Source organism: Leptosomus discolor, chromosome 5 (genome assembly GCF_034619465.1).
Source record: "Leptosomus discolor isolate bLepDis1 chromosome 5, bLepDis1.hap2, whole genome shotgun sequence".
NCBI classification, from domain to species: domain Eukaryota; kingdom Metazoa; phylum Chordata; class Aves; order Leptosomiformes; family Leptosomidae; genus Leptosomus; species Leptosomus discolor.
The window spans coordinates 23,083,190-23,102,144 of NC_141395.1; the positions used below are offsets into that span (position 1 = coordinate 23,083,190).

Consider the following 18,955-nt stretch of genomic DNA (forward strand, 5'->3'; position numbering starts at 1 on the left):
CAGGAAATACACGTACTCAAATTAGCTTCAGTTTCTGCAGTTCATGGTACAATTATCTGTAAGGGTGCCTTTCAGTGATTTCTTCAGGATTATTCAGAGACAGCAGCAATGGCTTTTGGAACTTGCTTTGTATCCAAACTCGCTGCATTTTCACTTTCTTCTTCCTGTTTACTTGCAATCGCCGATCAACTAAATTCTGTACTTCAGTTAATCCAGCCAAGTTGAACATGTTCCATACCTCATCTATTTTTTCATATGAAGAATTATTGTAATAAAAAAGAAAAGACATTTGTAGAACGTAGTAATTAATAACCTGCAGTTCAACCAAAGATGGAACTAAATCTGTTTTGTGATTTGAAAGATCAAGGAAACTGCCTATAAGTCTTTTGTTAGAAATTAATTTTCACAGCTCTCAATTTATATTATGGTAAAAAATGTTACGTTGAGGCCCAAACCACATCGGTTATTATTCATGGCATTCACGGAGCCCCTTTCTTCAGAGCGTTCAGTATGCCAGAGTTGGAAAACATATGCTTGCCAACTGGTCACTGTTCGCATAGTATTGAGATAAAGCTATTTCACCTGCCAAATGACAATCCACACATTAATGCCAACGTCATTAACTCCTTCTTGTCAGTCACCACTGGAAAACTTTAAACTTCTTTGTCATGAGTAAGCACAAAACAAGACCTTAAAAACTGAGAAGGCTCTTTGAATTCAGGTGATTTCCCACACATGTCCGAGATCCTCCTTCTCACTTCTAAAATTACTCAGGCCTGGATAAATCCTGATCCATCTCTATTGCTTACAGTCTAGATAGCAGAGGATAAAAAGAAAAAAAAAAAAAAAAAGAAAAAAAAGTATTGTGATGCTCACTGTCACAATTTCCAGCAGCTGGGCTAAACTATACCAATCTAAGCTGACTGCCAACAGAACCAATTGAGTGGACAGGCAAAGAGCAATAGTATCCATAATCAGGAATTTAAGTTTAGCTCATGCAGAAGGAGTAGCCTCACAGCTAAGATTCACCAACACATCAGAACAAAATATCAGAGCACTGCTACCAACTGTCCTTCCATGCATGTTTATCTCAATTTTAAGGAAGAAATCAAGTACATCTTTGAATAACAGAATTTGAGTGCACCATTAGATACAAGACACTCAGACAAAGAGAAATTTCCAGTGATGTCTGCAAGCAATCTTGCAGGACCCCAGATGCAACAAGTGTACACGTAAAGGGAATTAGTTTCTTACAACAGTTAGCTTTGGGCTTTGTAAAAGCAGAGAATTCAAAAAAAGCCAATAAAATCTTCCTTAAATGTCTGTTCTAAGATGAGCTTTTATAACCCAAATCATCTTGACAGACACTCAACCCTTTCTATAAAACTATACCATTTCATACCTTTGGTGAAGAAATATACTCTGGTTCCATCACCTCGTACATAAAAATTTTCTGACAAGCAATGACCTAAGAAATTAGAGCAGTAATGAAAACAACATGTCACTTTTTTTCAAAAAGAGTTAAAAATGAACAGTGAACTACAAAAGCATTCAGGAATTACCTTTTTTAAAACGAAGTTGAGCTGTATCGTATCTTCCATAGTCTCGAAATAACAACAGTCCTCCAGGTTTCAGTAGTTTAGCCAACCTATATACAACCCCTTGCATCCTTAGAAAATAGATGGGATACCGGTGAAATTTGCAGACGTAAGTGGTTTTTTTCTAGATGCTTGGAATATACACAGATTTCCAAAACTACAGTGAGCAGATGTGTCTATATTTACTACAAAAAGGCCAGCACTAGTGAATAGGAAGAACTCTTTACAAAAAAGCCTCTAAACTAAAAAAATAAAAGGAACTGTAAGAGAATACAAACTGGAAAGAGAAAAGGAGTCTTTTTCCTTCACTTCAACAGAATCTCAAGGATGGATTAAAACACAGGTTTTGAGTATATGGGCCACATGGGTCAGGCAGATGTATGACAAACAATGAATGAAGAGTTAGCTATGTGCACTGGTGAGCTAGCCTAAGCCTTCTTGCTGTATATAGCAAAATCAAGGGCCTGGAAGGCAGACAAAAAAACCCAAACACTTACCTGATTTCTTTATGGAGGTACTGACCATACACACAAAATCAGTATCTCCACACCTATTGGTTGAGCATGGAAAGAAGAATCTGAGTAGTACCTCAGGAGAGGAATCTGGCAGAACTCCATCTGGAGATATTGCTAGTTAGAGTCTGCACCCTCCAAAATCCTGTCAAGTTTGTGAATCTTGGTGGTATCTAACATCAGCTGTTACTTATCAAGATTACACCAGCCTGCTGTACGTACAATACGAATAAGTACCATACACAGTACTCTTTCCCCCTTCACTAGACCAGAGCATCTTCATTCTTACTTTTTAACCTTACCTTTGAGCTTGTTACAAGTAACTTGCATTGCTCTGCAAAATACATTACTAATGAATAATGGCTTGGGTTTGCCTCACTCTTTCAGAATAAAGTGAAGGACTCAGGTTTTCTACACTCATGAAAGACCACAAAAGGCAGTCTGCACCTGGCAGGCTGCAAGGTAGAAAAGTCCACTTGGCTAACTCAACCCTTTCTCCCACAAGGAAGAGGATAGGTCACATAGAATGTGTGGAGCCAGAGAGAATGCTAAATAAATAGCAAAAGAAAGGTAGGGTGCTGTATCTGAAAAGAGCTAAAGAAGATTAAGTCCTACTTAACTATATAAAATCATCATACCATAACTGTGTACCAAGGGAGCATCCTTACACCATCCCTGTCTCTCAGGTGACACTACCCCAAGAATGTCACAACTCACACAATAATGTAATTTGGCCCTTATACAACTGCAGTGCAGGCATCTTACCTTGATTTTTAAGGGACAGAAGTAGGAAGCAGTTTGTCAGAAAATAATATCATATCTCCAAACAAACAAACAAAACCAAAAAGCCGTGTATGCTTTTTAAGGACGGCATTCCCTTAGAGGAAGCCAAGTGCTTTAAAAGTTGTCCTCTTTGCTCATGCTCACCACAGGCAACCAAGTGTGTTGCCACATACAGAAAAGGCAACACCACCTAAGAATAAGAGACTGTTCAAGACAAGTAGTTGTGCACAGAATTACAGACTTTGCCTATACAAACAGAAGTTTTGTGCACATAGAAAAAAATGTATATGCACAAAAAGTAAAAGCGCTTCGAGAAATCTCATGCCATAGGCCTAGGTCACATTAATTATATAGCTTGAAGAAAGTTTAATACCCTTCAAATTCTGCAACCAGCTTTTCGAGGGGACTTCTAGCAGAATTGAAGTGCATTAAAAATGGGGTACAAGAGTAGCAATTATCAAAAACTAAACATAATAGCCTGAAGAGAAATCACTAAGTAACAATTATGCTGAATACAAATGCATCCCTCTCATGTCTATTTTTCAGGTCTCCAAAGTACCTAAGTTCTGCATCATCATTCTCTTGGTTTTCTTCTTCATTTCTCACTTTCAAAGTTTCTAGAAAATATGTATACTGAGCAAGATGGATCTGGATTACCTTCGCCCTTATGCAGTCATTTTAATTCTATGAGATGACAGTAATGACTAACAAATCTTTGGAAAGCAGGTCTTGCAACACAGATAATTACACGGAAATCTTTATGTGTGTATACACACACACATAAATGCATCCGTGTCAGCCTTTAGATGCTGATATAAGGTGGGGAAAAAAAAAAAACCACCAAAACCAACAAAAACACATTCTCAAATGACTAATAGGAAAGGATTCACAGAAATTCTGACAGAACATCTGATTACTGCTTCTACAGGCAAAGCGATCGAATGAATGCGTCTCTATTGTCCAGTTTCTTCCTGGCAGCATCACCGCAGCTACAGAGATCTGAAATCTACTGCTTGAATTGTTTTTAAAATCTGGCCCCAGACTTTGCATGACTCATGTGCTCATCTCTGAACTAACAGGAAGGAGCAATATCCTATATGGGAAAGATTTTTCTGTAAAGCTAATCATTAATAACTTAGGCAGGGAGGCAGGGAAACAGTTCTCAGACTAAGGCAAATACTGTTCTGTTTGCCAAACCCATTTTAATGACATTCTTAAAGTAATAAATGTTTTACCATACATGTATTCCCCTTCATATGATCTAGTTAAAGTAAGAGTCAAGGAGTTTAATTTACATGCCCTCTTTTGCATTTTTCCTATTAAAAAAGGGCATTTTCACAATTAGCCAGCCTTAACAGTCATAAAGTTCAGTTCATTAGACATTGAGAGGCATTAATAACAAGGCTAACAGCATTCAACATAACAATATGCATGAAAATTAGATCAAGCTTTCTTACTCCAAACAAGTTACAAATGCTTACGTGCAGGCCTTTTAAACCAAAATGCATTCACAATTTTGTGTGTAGCTAAATCAGCAACCTGTCTTCATCAAAATTCTGTAAGGTGTTAAATTACAAATGTTTGGTTTTGATCACTAAAAATAATTTCCTTCTGTAAGACTAGTGGTCTGGTTTTTTAATTTGTAATTTTCTTGGATCACTGTCACTTTTAATAGGGATATATTTAGTTACAATATACCCCTTGTATTTTGATGAAGATAGGAGGCTCACTAATCAATTAGCCTGACCAGCTTTTCTCTTGAAGCCTGAAAATGGGAAACAGCATTTTAAATACCTTGTTTTATACATATCATAGCTTACTAAATAATAAATTAAAGATTCATCATCTTCTTTTGCTATTCTTGAAAACCTCCAGTGATAAAAGAGATTTAACCCATTTGCTTCACCCTTTAGTCTCCATTTACCTGTCAGGATGAATAGTAGAGAGCACAAAGACAAGGAGAATGACATCCAGGATCTCATCTGGAAAAGGATAGGGTAAAGCATCATCACACACATCATGAACAAAGGCAGAACACCAGGCTGAATTGTAGGACGAATGTGACTGTCAGGAAAAAGATGAAAAGAGGCACAGAGAGAACAGTAGTAGTTAATACATTTACTGTGACTCAAGAAACTTTTTTTCTTCAATTATTCAGCATTGTAAAACATCTCATATAAAAGCCTATTCTGTCTGGTATCTTACTCAAGCTGAGAAGCAAGCTCACTGATGGTATTCATTCCTCTCTGCATAGAGTAAGACTTTGTTCTTTGGAATATTGAAAACTTCAGTTAAAAGTTGTCAAAGCCATCACATTCTTTTTCATGAAGATGGCTTCCTGGCAGCCTCCTGAATTACAGGCTTGTAAGGTACCCTAAAATGAGCATATGAATTACCTTCACCAGCTCCACTGCTCCTGAAGCAAAATCACAACAGTATAGAAAGGTTCCAGGTATATTGCTAGGAAAACAAAACCAACATCAGTTAAAAAATTACTATTGTAAAAGATGAAAGTCTACATCGGTGCTCATGGAACTACAGAGAGCCCTTCGGGGTTCTCCACAGATTTGATCAAGCATACCCTATTGATGTCTGGCACATGGAAAGCCACATCGGTTGTAATGAACCAATAGGGCAGACAAATTCAGAAGAATACCAACAGGCAGTTAGTATAAAAAGGAGAATTATAGCCTTGTCAGGGAGGAAGTGAAAAGGAAAAGAAAGAAGGTCACAGAGGGCTGTCAGGATTGATGACAATGTCCTGGTGTTGTATTACATAAATGCACATTAATAGGTCACATTTTCTTACAGAAGCACTGTAGTAAGTCTCTATCAGTAGCCCATGTATGCAGTTTAATCAGCAATATGATGTGGGCAGGGGTATGGTGTTGCAAAAGTCATCCACAGTTCTGCAGAGGTTTGGGTTCCCATGTGCCAACTTGCTGTGCTTTTGATTACCTTGAGCAGTATTGGTTGTTTCCCTCCATTATTCCCTTTGGTTTTTAAGTCAAGATGAATAGGAATTTCCTGTAGCACCATTTTCCCTTCCTTTCCCATCCAAGACTAAGGCAGCTTCACATTTCCTCATACCATTCATCAGATACTAGTAGCTCTAGGGAGAAACTTTTTTCACCTCCAAAAAACTCATTTAAGAGAAACTGAGCAAGCCTCTTAAAACCTACTGAGGGATGACCTCATGTTCAACTCATGATCAATTAATCCCTCTTAAAAAAATATTTGAGATTTTTGACAGATGGTTTCTTTAGAAAGGGAATCAATAAACTCCAGCAGTGCCTATAAGATCTGACATTATACACAGCTGAGTTAGTGACCTCTCTCTGAGGGCTCAACAGGAGAACCCTTGTGGAACAAAATATATTCCATCCTCGTTGCTGAGCAAAACTTTATCAGCTCTCTGCCCACCATGAGAGTTGGTGAATTTAGATATTTATCATGGATGAAGACAAACAGCCAGGCTTTGGACCCAGCCAGTCCCTTGGGAAAGGTTAAGCTGATTACCTAATTGACTTGTTAGGATATAATTTCCATTTTTTTAGAACAGAATAGGAGCTATGTAGAAAGTCAACTTAAAACAAAGACACAGCTTGATCTGGATGGTGATTTCATGATGCATTGTATTAAAAAGCAGTAATTTAAATTTTAAGGTGGGCAGGGGGAAGCATTTTAAAAGTTACATTACAAAACTAAGTGGAAAATATTTTTGTAGCGAGGGTACACTCATACTTGATACTGTCTTCTTTTTATATGCACACAAAAGGCAACTTTTATATTATTAAATTCAGAGTAAAACCAAGTGTGCTATAAAGCCAGGCCTGCTAAGAGATAAGAGATGTTTCCATCAGGTCTTACACAAGACAAACGTGTGAGTTGTTCAATGTATCAACCAATGTGATTGACTGAAGGATTTGCATGAGAATAGAGATCTCCAGGTAAAATACCTAATGAATGGATTCTTAATTATCAGAAACGCCAACCTATGACTAATTCCTCCTGTGACAAAAACACAAAAGTTTGTTTCATCTTTTTTAATACAGCCACAGGATATCTTTTCCCTGTATAGTGTTACTTTCCAAACTTTTCATATGAAAAAGGGCTCCCATTTTTTTGTATATATACACTGCCTAAAGCAAAGCATTTGTTTTGGGATGAAGATGCACTGCTAACACTAATGGTTTTCATGTATGACCCTGGTGCATCACTCAGTTCCTCCTGCTCTCTGTTTCCATATCTGCAAAATGGAGTATTTTTGTATTTTGTTAGCAATCAGAATTCATTTATAGAATAATGAACTGTGCCACACTCAAGCTCTTGGAGGCATGAATAACAAGAAATCTATTTCAACCTTTGATACATAAACAGCCTTTCTAATAAAACCTTCCTGCCTACAAGGAAGGGAGGACATGATGTTGTAACAGCTTTTTCTAAAACTGGAAGCTAAGTGGATTAAGATGTTTCAGGGAATTAAGTAATGCAATACAAGACTTGTGCCTTCCTCGACACTAAAACCTGAAGCAATATGACAGCCAAATTTGAAAATAATACAACTTCCTACCAGTAGATCACATGCCATTATCTACTGTCTCTGATTTTGGCCTTTTGAAGAGATATCTATCAGCTTTACAATGACATATAAGACAAGAGAATATTTCACCTGCCTGCAATTAACTACAAGAAATCAGTCTGAATGCATTTGAAGACAAATTTTGTCAGCAACTATGGTCCTCCCAAGAATAGGGTTGACCAGTATGAGGAGTATCTTGTACTGATGCTACCAAGATTATCTGTGGTCTACAAGCAAGTGGAATTTCAGGGCTGTAAAACAGTCCACTCATCACTTCCTGCAGCACTGGTCTAGCACCGATATTTGAAGAAAATGAAGATGACGAGAATAGAACTTTCATAGTTGAAAATCTAGCACGACATACCATAGAACTTTCAAAATTGGAAAGACACTGTTTCCAGCACCACAACCAACCTAAAATCAGAAAAACAGAAAGTTAAAATAAATGAGCAAATTTTTTTTTTTATTTTTGTCTTGAATTAGTTGGTAGGTAGGACCCAACAAACTTGAAAGTATGTTGGACAGAAAAGGTATAAACAGCTCATACCACAATTCTCAAATCACTTCTATCACCACATTTCTCCTCAATGTCTTTCTAAAGTTAAGCAAGAAACCATCTCTCAAACTGCATAGGAAAATGCAATAGGCTTGTCCAAATTCACCATTTGGCAAGAATGGTTAAGTGCTTGCACTTTAGGACAAAACTTTCCTCGGGAAATTAGAAACCCAACTTCCAGTGAAAACGGAGTCTGACCATCTAAATTCTGATTTGGGAGAAACTTTAAAAGGAAAGCAAAGCCCAGATTATAGGTTTCTCTGAGAGTTTCTGCCATAAATGAATATAGCACATCAAATTCTAAATGTTTACTTTCTTGATACTTACTGAGTGTCTTTATCAGGCTCTTGAGCAATTAAATGGAATTGTATATGATGGGTAGAATGTTTGTAGTGCATTACCTCTAATACTCTGTAAGTGGCATCACTACCAGGGAAGGATTCTAGCCTGCCAAGTTGTTCTCCACAGTTTTTACCCTGAGGATCGTCAGGAAGAGATTTTGCTTGGTTTTTATTATATACATATCCTTGTACAGAAGTAGAACAACCTCCATAATTTTTCTTCCAGTATTTTTCTCCTTCCTCAATCATTTCATTTTTGTGTGAAAAACTGATGGTACTATTTATTTTTGCATGTTCTGAAGATCTTTCTTCTGTTCTCAACTCTTCTCTCCTTTTTTCTGGAAGAATTTCTGGAAACTCCAGAAACAGCCAATTGCGATCTTTGAAAAAGTTATTTTTATGAGTCTTGTAAAATTCATTCCAATATTTACTGGCTTCTCTCTCATATTTATCTGAAATTAAAACAAAACACAAACTTGTTAAATATGAGCTTTGCTACAAAATACTGTAAAGCAACATGGAATTTGGACCCTAAAATTACAGTTTAAAAATCCATAGTTTCCCACATTGTACACATTTAAAGAAACACATATGGATTTGGGTCTTATCTTAATCTGTGCTCAAAATAACTCCCATGAGGATTTAATTAGATGTTGTGTCACTTAGAATGGGGCAGACAGGCTTTCTGCACCATCTTTTTTTTTTTTTTTTAAAAAACGCAGTGATATAATAGAACAGCATCACCAAAATATGCAATCGTAAGTTTCTTAGACAAGCTTTCATGTCTCAAATTAAAAAAGCAATGCATCTTTTAAATTAAATGTTCTCCATGTTTTTCCTATTTAAGAAATACTAAATTGAAATTAATTTAACAATTTATGAAACTCCATGAAAAACTGCAAATTTGTTGGTAGCCAGTCATCTCCCAAAAAAAACCCACATCAATTAGAAATCCAGTTCTGTGAACTGCAGTGATATGCTACTGTATAGCTCATAGACAGTAATTCACCCTTAACCATTTAACAACGCAGTTTTGGCAGAAAACAATACAGTCAGAAGCAACATATTAGCTTTCTTACTTTCAAAACACTTCAGAGAGTCTTACAATAGACCTTTGTGTTAACTTTCAATTCACAAAATGTTCTAACTGAATGTTAGAATGTCAAAGAATAGGACTAGAAGGGATTTCACCCAGTCAGGGAATTCATACACCTTCTCCACAGAAATTTGTCCAACTTGTTCTCGAAATACCACCTTTTATATTGGTTTGAAAACTTTCTTCAGTACTGTATTACAGTCCTTCACCACCCATACAGTTAGAAACCTTTTCCACTACCCAACCTGAAATTTCCTGATTGCAATTTAAGTCCAGTAATTCTCATCCCATTAACCAAGCAGGTAAAGCAAAGATTACTCACTTGTCTTTGCAACACCTATTTACTTACTTGAAGTCTTTTACTATGTCTCCCATAAGCAATCTCTTTTCTAGATTGTCTAAACCTAACTCTCTTCTTTTTTCCATCTGATCATTTTTCATTTTTCTTCTCTAGAATCTCTCCAATTGATTTACTACTTTTTGGTGCTGTATTCTGGTAAAGGCATTACCAATGCAGAGCAAAAGGAATATTTGACAAGGCTTACAAGCTGTAATCCTGTTTATAACCCCCAGCTTGCCATTCTGCAACAGCATGTCACTGCTGATTCAGCTAGTGATTCACCACAACACTCAGATCTTCTTGTGCAAAATTACTACCTTGCCAATTGTTCCAGAACCTAGTATTTTTTTCAAGGAATTATTCCTAAGCAAAGTATTCTGCATTTATTTTTAGCAAATTTATTTTACAGATCCCTTTTTTCCATTTGTCCAGATCTTTCTGAATCCCAATCCTGTCCTTCACCACACTTGAAACATCTCTTCACTTAATATCATCTTCAAGTCTCCCATTTCCTGAGGTCACTAATGAAAATACCAAGCAGAGCTGGACATGGAACAAAATGCTTCTCTGCCCAGCAGAGCCTTCCATCCTGAAAGGATCTCTCTAGGCATTCATTCACCCAAAAGCAGTTTCATTAGCTCTCGCTTGCCTAACTTGCTTATGAAAATGTCAAGTAAAGCAAGTCAGAAGCCTGACTAAGGATAAATTTCAGGACATCTGCAGTTTTTTCCTTATCCCCAAGGCTTGTAACCTTCTCAAAGAAGGAAATTAGCTTGATTTTACATGATTCATTCTTGAAAAATATTTGTTGGCCAGTATTTATCTCCTTTGTTCTTCCAAACACAGTGTCTCCAAGCTCTGGATTATCTTTTCCAGTATTTTTCCAGGAATTTAAACTAATTCTCTGACTCTTCTCTTTTCCCACCCCCATTTTTTAAAAAAAGTAAATATTTTCTTTTCTGCTTTCCCAGTCATCCATGTAGTCTGTGGATGTACTTTGTAACCTATTCTTTCTCCGTACGAGAACAAGATCTTTCCTCCTCAGTAGCACTAATTGTGCTAGCCACTGGACTGCAGCTAACCCCCTTTCAAAAGAAGGCTGATAAAAAGATAAGAATTACAGCTTTTTCAATGTCTCTTTTGTTGATGGTTTTCCCTTCCTTATCCCTCCTAAGTACCAAACCAAATCTTTCTCTTGTTTTTTTTTTTCCCTCCCCTCATTCCCAAAGCATTTACAGAACTGTTTCTTGTTACCTTTGATGTCTCTTGCCAAGTGTACATCATGTAATGTGTTACCTTTTTCATTTTGTCCATACTCACTTACATTGACCCATGAATTCTTTTAATATAAATGTGCAGAGTAAATATATGGTGCATTTCTCCTACTGCTCTCATTTAAATCTTAACATACTATTTCCTAAATTGCTACAGCTTTTCAGAGATAAACAAGGCTGAGAATTATCATTAGATGCACAGACAGGCAGTGGGAAGTGGCAAGGAGGTGGCAGAATGCCTTGTCCTAGAAATCTGCATAGTTTTTTAAATTTAACATTTAATACATCCAATTGTATTATTAAAGGGCAAGACCCAGCCACGCAGAGTAATAGTACAGACTTGTTTTATAATGTAATTGCATTGTTGACTGACGTCATATACACCAGATTTCAAGTGTTGCACATTCACAGATTGCTCAGCTTTAGTATAAAAAACAAACCTTCTACTCAAAAGGTTCTTAAATCATCATCACCCCTTGTTATAGTCACTACTCTTCTACAAGTCTGCTCAGAACCCTCATACTTAAATTCCCACCAAGTTTTCCAGATTTCAGAATTGAAGGAAAGCAATGGCTAAAGTCAGCCTTTCAAATTGTATTAGTATACTATTACACAGGTTCAAGTAACAGAACACTTCACTTTCCATTCTTTTCACTGGTCACTCCTGCACTAGTGTGTAATAACCATGCATGAATTACTATTACAATTTTTCTTTTTCGTTTTGTATATTTAAGTAGCCTGACTAGTAAATTTTCCAAAGCATGTAGAAATGACAAAACTAATAAATGTACAACCTTTTGAGACAAACAAATCCCTTACATAGTCAACTGATTTTCCTCCTTAACAGAAGCTTTCATCCACTAGCCAGCATGCCTGAGAAAAAAATGGATATGCTAATAAGTAAATCAAATTCCTAAAGGTAGTATCATGAGTTCATTCAGTTTAACTTCTCTTGTTTTAACGAGGTTCACCAGAATTATTCTATTTTAGTGATATAATAGTATTGTTGAAGTCTGTCTTGTCTTCCCCTTACTGTAGTTTCTGAGGCCCCAAAGTAACCTGCTCGTTAGCTTCAGTCTAGTTCATTGTTCACACAAATAGGCCAAAATGTATTTCCATTTGCTGAACGAAGCTGAAGCTTTCTGAAGGAACACTATCAGCAATGCTCACCTATTCAAGTTCAAAACAGAGGGGCATTGATGGGAAATGTCCTTGGATTCTTGGCAATAGACAAATGCCTGATTATTCCATTTCTCACCAGCACAAAGTAAGTTCTAATTGATTGTAGATGAAGAATGAAAGGTTCCATGAGCCACACGGTTACACAGCTTGCTTTTCAATTATGAGCTCTTTTTCAACTTTTTATACAAACCAAATGAAAATATTAGATGTCATCTTTGAAAAGCAAACATACTCTTGTATTTAGACAAATAATGAGAGAGGTAACAGAAAAGAGCAGGAGGACAATCCCAGAGCATTCAAAGTGATGAAAGGCACACAATCCAAGACACATTCACAGCTAATTCAAATAAACTTCAATATTTGCCCTAGTTACATCAATGAAACTGAGCACAGAATCATAATGACACTATCTAATTTGACAGGTTCAAGACATGCTAAGTAAACTGAGGCCTAGGACATCTAAGCAATTGTTTTCAGAATATCTTTCTAATAAAGAAACAAATTAAGAAGCCAGTCTTCTATGTTACTATCAAGTTCATACTCCAGCTTTAGCATACATAACTATCCTTGAGTTTAATCTAGAGTTAATTTGCCAGTTTGATCCTAGAGCCATCACTCTTCGGAAATGCAGAATACATTGTTTCCCCTCTGAAGATACACATGAAATTCCATAATTATTTACAGAGTAGACTCTGCATGACGTATTGGAACACCTTCTACACAAAGTGAACACACAGTTTCCTGAAGCACTCCCAGCCCAGCCTGGCCAAGGCAGCAAGCTGGGACCAGCTGGGACCAGTGCAACTTTCATGGCACTTGACATACAATGCAATGTACAAACACTAGCTCCCTAAACACTCCACAAATCATTAAAAAGCATTTGAGCATTGTACATGGGGACTTTCATCCCCAGCACCCTAGCGGGCTGCCAGTTCATTCCCTTTGATGAAGTATCAATCCTGTGTAGTAGGAGTTTTATTCTGAAGAACTGCAAAAGGAGCCAGAACTTGCAACTGCACCATACTCATGTACTTGCTTTACATAGGGCTTATTGCCCCCCCAAATGCAAATTGTTCAAATAAATAACAGAGCTGCTAGAAAAAACACACTTTGAGACAATCTTTTGAGGCAACAAAGGAAAAAAAACCAACACCCAACTAATTTAGACAAGAGACTGTAGAAATAAAAAGTGTTCCTGGGTTTTAAAGCATCTTTAAACGCTTTAATAAATAGCATTAAAATAGGATTTTTTAAGACATTATGAATTTGTTACCTTGGTCTTCCCATTGGACTTTCACAAGTGAGTTCTCTGCCACTTTTTCCTTGGCATTCTCCTCTTCTTCTTCTGACCACTGCATGTGGTCCCTGCAAAAGGCAGTTGAAGAACCAGCCCTTAAATAGGATTTTCCATACTCTTTTTTTCCCAAGGAAAACATTCACTAATTAGCTACACTGCATGAAACACATTTTCTTTTTGAATGCAAGCAAATGACCACAAGCGGACTGACAGTTAAAAACTAAGTTTCAGTCTATGATAGATAAAAATTAATTACTAGTTGGGTAAAACTCAAGTGATTAAGAAAAATCTTCCAACTGCAGAGAAGCTGAAGTGGTATGCATTTTTTTTCTTAATAATAGGATTAACATATATCTTGTGAATTGAGTGCATTTATAGGAACGTATTTTGAGTGTCCCATTGCAATTGTGTTTAGCTGGATATAATAATAGACCTATCAACAAATACCCTGATGCAAGAAACTTCTCACATTACTCATGTTTATGATGAGGAACAAAGGTCATTTAGCAAAGGAATCAGCTGCTCCTGAAACAGTGAGCATAATCCACCTATTCAAGTGGAACCAGTGAACAGGATTTTACTTATTTGGGGAACAGAGACAGGAAACATTTAAAAAAAGAGGAGAATGGTACATTCCTAAGAAAAGACAAGCAGTGCTGCAATGGTTCCAGAGTCTATGCTATCCATATTTGTGTGAAGTGGTTAACTAAATGTTATATTAATCCACTAAATGGTCACAGAATCAAACCAAGCCCTGATGATTAAAGTGCCTTCCCTGCAGATTCTGTTTGGATCAGGCCACAACAGGGAGTGCCCAAAAATGTGCTGCTGGAAGCTTTTAAAGCAAATCAGCTGTCCCTCCAAATCGTCCAGTCCGAAGAGTTTTAGAAATCACATTAAATTCAATAATATAATTCAAGTAATCTATTAGATCCTAATCCTACTGAAATCAATTAACTGCAAGCCTATGACCAAAATTCCATTGGTTACTATGGGAAAAGGAACAAGGTGCCAACTTGAAGAGAGTTCATTGTCTCTAAAAGCTAACGAGCATCTTCCTGTTCCATGCTTGGTGACATACAGGTAATTTAATTCTTAGACCTTCACTGTTCCTCTTCTGTTAATCGTGAGAGACTAATTGGTATGTATTTGTCTGCTTGCCTCAGACTTGATTTCCGCATCTCTACTAAAATATTTCTCATTATTGTCCCCAGCAGGTTGCCTCTCCCCTTCCTGTATTTGTTTGTATACCAAATGTTCCTGTGCAGTGTCAAGGGTCTGACAGACACGCTGTAGTGGAATAAAAGTGAACAACCGAAGCATTACTAGGCAACCATCCTCATGGAAAGACTTGCTTCCCTTGCTGCTATCACCATTTTCGACCTTGCCTATTCTAGCACACCGAAACCAAGTACTATTCATATGGCAATAAGAGTTGTCACAAGGGCTGATTGTATGAGTTGCTGCGGTATAACCTTTAGCCAATCAATTTTAATCCACCATTGTGTGTCTGTCAGAGCCTTTAAGGGCTCTATACACAATACTATAGGTGCCTGAAGTCCTCCATCTTCATGAACAACTTTTTTTTTTCCTTTTGCCCCTCCTTGGAAATTCATAAAGCTGAAGAATGATCTCCTGGCTCCTTCCTAGGAATTTCTATATGGAAGACCCCAAACAACAGGACTGGAGAAGCATTTCTTGACCAAAATCTGCAAAAGATGGGACATAGCATAGTTCTTACGCAAACTATTTACATAGTTTGGATGCTTCAAATGAGGCAGCTCCTTCAGCAATACAAGCTGGCAGGAACACAGGATACAGAAGAATTGCAAGCACAGAAGTGTTTAAATAAAGAAGTGTTTTAAGCTGAACACTGACAGCAGCAAAGCAAGCTATCCATTTTAACAACAGCAGGAACTATTAACATGAGTAGGCCTGATGTTATGTCAAGCAAAGCTACTTTCAGTTCGGGTTATTCAATTTATCCCTTTTCCATTAACTTGTTTGCTAACATAGGTTTTAATTATTTCTGAAAACTAGCATGTGAAAACTGTGCCAATTACTGACCTGAATAGAAGCAGACATTTTTTGCTCCAATGTTTAGCATCGTTCATTACTTCTCTCTCGAAATGACAGAAAAGCACCACAGCAAATATCTAAAACATTAGCTCCCAAATTTAATTTGCTTAGTATTCCTAGCCGGAATGGCAGCAGCTCTTGGCTCCATGCCAAATCACACACAAGCAAAAAGAAGGATGCCATTTTATGAAGTACCAAAGATGATGAGTGGAAAACAAAAGGACATGAATCCTTATACATCAACGCTAGGGAAAATATATCTCTTATGCTCACCCTGCATGACTTATTTAGCTCAACCACCACTCAGCCTGATCCCCCTTATCTCCCTAGCAAGAACCCTGCTGATTTGGACAGCTTCAGATAGAAGGACCACCCCTCACTTCATAGCCAGGTTATTGATTTATCAAGACCATTGCAACTTCCCTGCCGTCTCTGCTCCAACTGTTTTCCCCTGTGAGCTATGTGGATTCATCTGCAGATTCACTTTCTGAACAACTCTGTTCTGTTCCTTTCAGTCCCATCGTCACAACCCATCCCAACCACGCGCATCACAATTTGAAACACTGTATTAGACTGTCACCAAATGCTAGCAAGAAAAACTGAAGCTACACATGATCAGTATTTGGAAGGAAATGAAAAAATGAAACAAAACTGAGTTTTGTCGAGGTACAATGCTACAGAAAAAGGGTGGCCTTTTTCTTAAAATCTTTTCCTATTTAGACTATATAGCCTACATTGAATGGGCATGAACACAAGTTAAGGATTTTTCCACCTAGCAGGAGGTCCTGAGTCTGCAAGATGCTTAAGAACTACACCACATGTAGATTTATGAAACACAGAGATAAACTTTACACTCTTTTAACATAATAACCAGCCAGCTTCCAGATTCTTTGAGCAAGGAACTACAGAAGTAGAGATAAATCCAGATTTGGCCTTAAGGTGTTCAGCACCATGGCTTGGGGACATTTAGTTTAAAAAACAGTAATAGGTGACAGATCTATTTGCATATCTTACATCAGGAGTTAGCCCAAATTTGGAGACTAAAAAGAGTAATGAAGATATTAGTGTATTAACCGGAAGACTATCTTGTGTGTCATATTCTTCTCTTAAGACCTCTTTATTCATCAGAATTTTATTTGAGAAACTTTTGAAATCATTTAGGTTAAAAAGTAAAATGCACCAATTAACAAATAAAATGGACTATTAAAAAGAATAGTATTTTTTAAAAACACAGCAAGCTGAAAACTTCATTTCGGAACAAAAGCTTGTCCAATAACTTCTCTTAGAGTTGCCAGCAGGGTACATCTCTGAGGAAGGTGTAAGAATTGCAGATTACTTTTATGAAGTAAGCTTAAACCCTGAAACTTGTAATCTATTACTCCTACGTTATGTTACCCATTGGTTATCATTAGCCACCTCCGCTCACTTTTCTAATTTTGCTAAATCCTTGCTCTCAAAAATGGTATGTGGCAGAATTAAAAAATATATTTTAAAATTATAGGAAATAATTTCTTGTTAGCTTCTAAATTCCCCACTTCTCTTTTAATCAAATATTCCTTATTCTAAAGTTATGACCTACAGGAATAAGAATTCCCCATCTTCCGAATATCTTACATAGATATTCTTCTACTATCTAAATAGATTCAGATATTCCCCTATCCTTCTAACACTTCCTGTATCACTTCCTGTTTTGTATTCATCTCCATTCCAAGGTCAAAAATCCTATCCTTTTCAATCTCAGTTTTCCCACTGTGTTGACTAGCATTCTCACTCTTTTCTGAGCCATCATTAACCATAAAAATAGCTTTCAGAGATAGAGATGTACTGCTGCATCAGGGCAATTCTTATTCATGTTTACATGTTAATGTTTTCTCTGCTATCTCTGATTTATGTTAAGATTCAATTTACCTTTTTTGACAATTGTGCATTGCATGGAAACTCCTGCTGAACTATCTGTAGCATCTTCAGTACTCCCTTAGAAGAATACAAGTAATTTACATGTTCGTTTTGAAATGTTGTCAATTTTAGAATACAGCACTAATCCACCATGCAACATTATTGTACCTAATTAGTAACTTTCTGCCATGGACTACTTAATCTACACTTGGACTACTTATCTCCACTTTCTGTCTCATAATTCATTACTGATCTATAACAATATTTTGCCTTTCATTCCATGACTAACTACTTGCTCAGCAGCTATTTACGCAAATCACAGAGAACTCATTAACTGTCAGGTTATCTGTGAGAGTCTCAAGTTCTCTCTAGCACTACCTTTCAACATCTATTCTGGCAGTCCATTGTTATATATACACACACATACATTATTCACCATAGTAAATAATATACAAAATATACAAAAATCAGCCCTGAAGAAACATCTCACCACATGTTATGCTCAAAAACCTTGGAAGGATCAGTTAAAATCCGTGATCCGAGTGGAACAGCTGGTCTACAACTTTGGTGCCTCTGCTGCATCTTGCTTTGCCTCAGACATAAAGCAGAAAGCCTTGTAATGAAATTCATTTTGTTCAGAGACCTGAAAATACAGTTAACTCAAATTACAGTTTTGCTGCAACTTAATTGTTTATGTCACTTACATGAGAAACTGGTCAAATAATCAAACATCAATATCAACTTTAGTAATAAACTTTTACTATAATACCAATTTAAATGCTTTTTAGAAAATAGCAACATCCCTTCAGCGTGCTGAAAGCCCAAATAATCCCAAAGTAGGCTACTGAAATGAAACCAGTCCAGAGATAAATTATTTGGTATCATATCAGGCAGGGATGCAAAAACCAAAAAAGAAATACACAGTAAAACAACAAACCAAGTTTGACATTGTACCTTTAAGAAGACAAGCAAGAAGTGATCAGCAAAGAACCACTTGTTCTAGAGGGTACATACTGTCATTAAGATTGACATTTTTCACCCCACTCACTAGGTTACCGTCTTCAAAACATTTCATTCTAGAACTGTGACCGTGGTTTTACACTTTTAGTTAGGAAATGAAAGATTTTTTTTTTAAGTGGAAACATGATGCACCAGAAAGCCTTCCAAAATTTCTGCCATGTATTCTCCTGATCTGTGTTTAATGCCTTCTTTGAAATGAACAATTTTAAATGTTAAGTTGATATTCATGCAAATTATAAAGGGCTTGAGATTTTTCTATTACATGCATAATTCTCTCTTATATTGCTATATTTTGCTTTACTTGGAATTTCTTCATACAGTATTAATAACAAAAGATAACAAGTGTGTGTAGCTAGTACCAGCATTTTGTTTTGTTGGATTTTTGGGCCTCCTAGGAGA

At 36.8% G+C, this 18,955-nt stretch overlaps 1 protein-coding gene across 1 annotated transcript; it reads right to left on the bottom strand.

Moving 5' to 3' along the window:
- Nucleotides 1-52: 52 nt before the first annotated feature.
- Nucleotides 53-18,175, bottom strand: METTL8 (methyltransferase 8, tRNA N3-cytidine). Its single transcript, XM_009952911.1, has 9 exons — nt 18,027-18,175; nt 13,538-13,629; nt 8,433-8,824; nt 7,840-7,889; nt 5,290-5,353; nt 4,818-4,957; nt 1,563-1,669; nt 1,403-1,468; nt 53-243 (listed from the first exon to the last, which is right to left on the bottom strand). The coding sequence occupies exons 1-9, from the start codon at nt 18,164-18,166 to the stop codon at nt 53-55; spliced, it is 1,242 nt and encodes a 413-aa protein (XP_009951213.1). The 5' UTR covers nt 18,167-18,175.
- Nucleotides 18,176-18,955: the final 780 nt, after the last annotated feature.

Excerpts from the sequence above, each read along its gene's own strand:
- METTL8 (XM_009952911.1), bottom strand. The coding sequence starts at position 18,166 with ATGAATTTCATTACAAGGCTTTCTGCTTTATGTCTGAGGCAAAGCAAG. Across the intron at positions 13,630-18,026 it reads GTTTTTGAGCATAACATGTG|GGACCACATGCAGTGGTCAG; the intron begins GTGAGATGTTTC and ends TGCCTTTTGCAG. Across the intron at positions 7,890-8,432 it reads CCACTTACAGAGTATTAGAG|GTTGGTTGTGGTGCTGGAAA; the intron begins GTAATGCACTAC and ends TTCTGATTTTAG.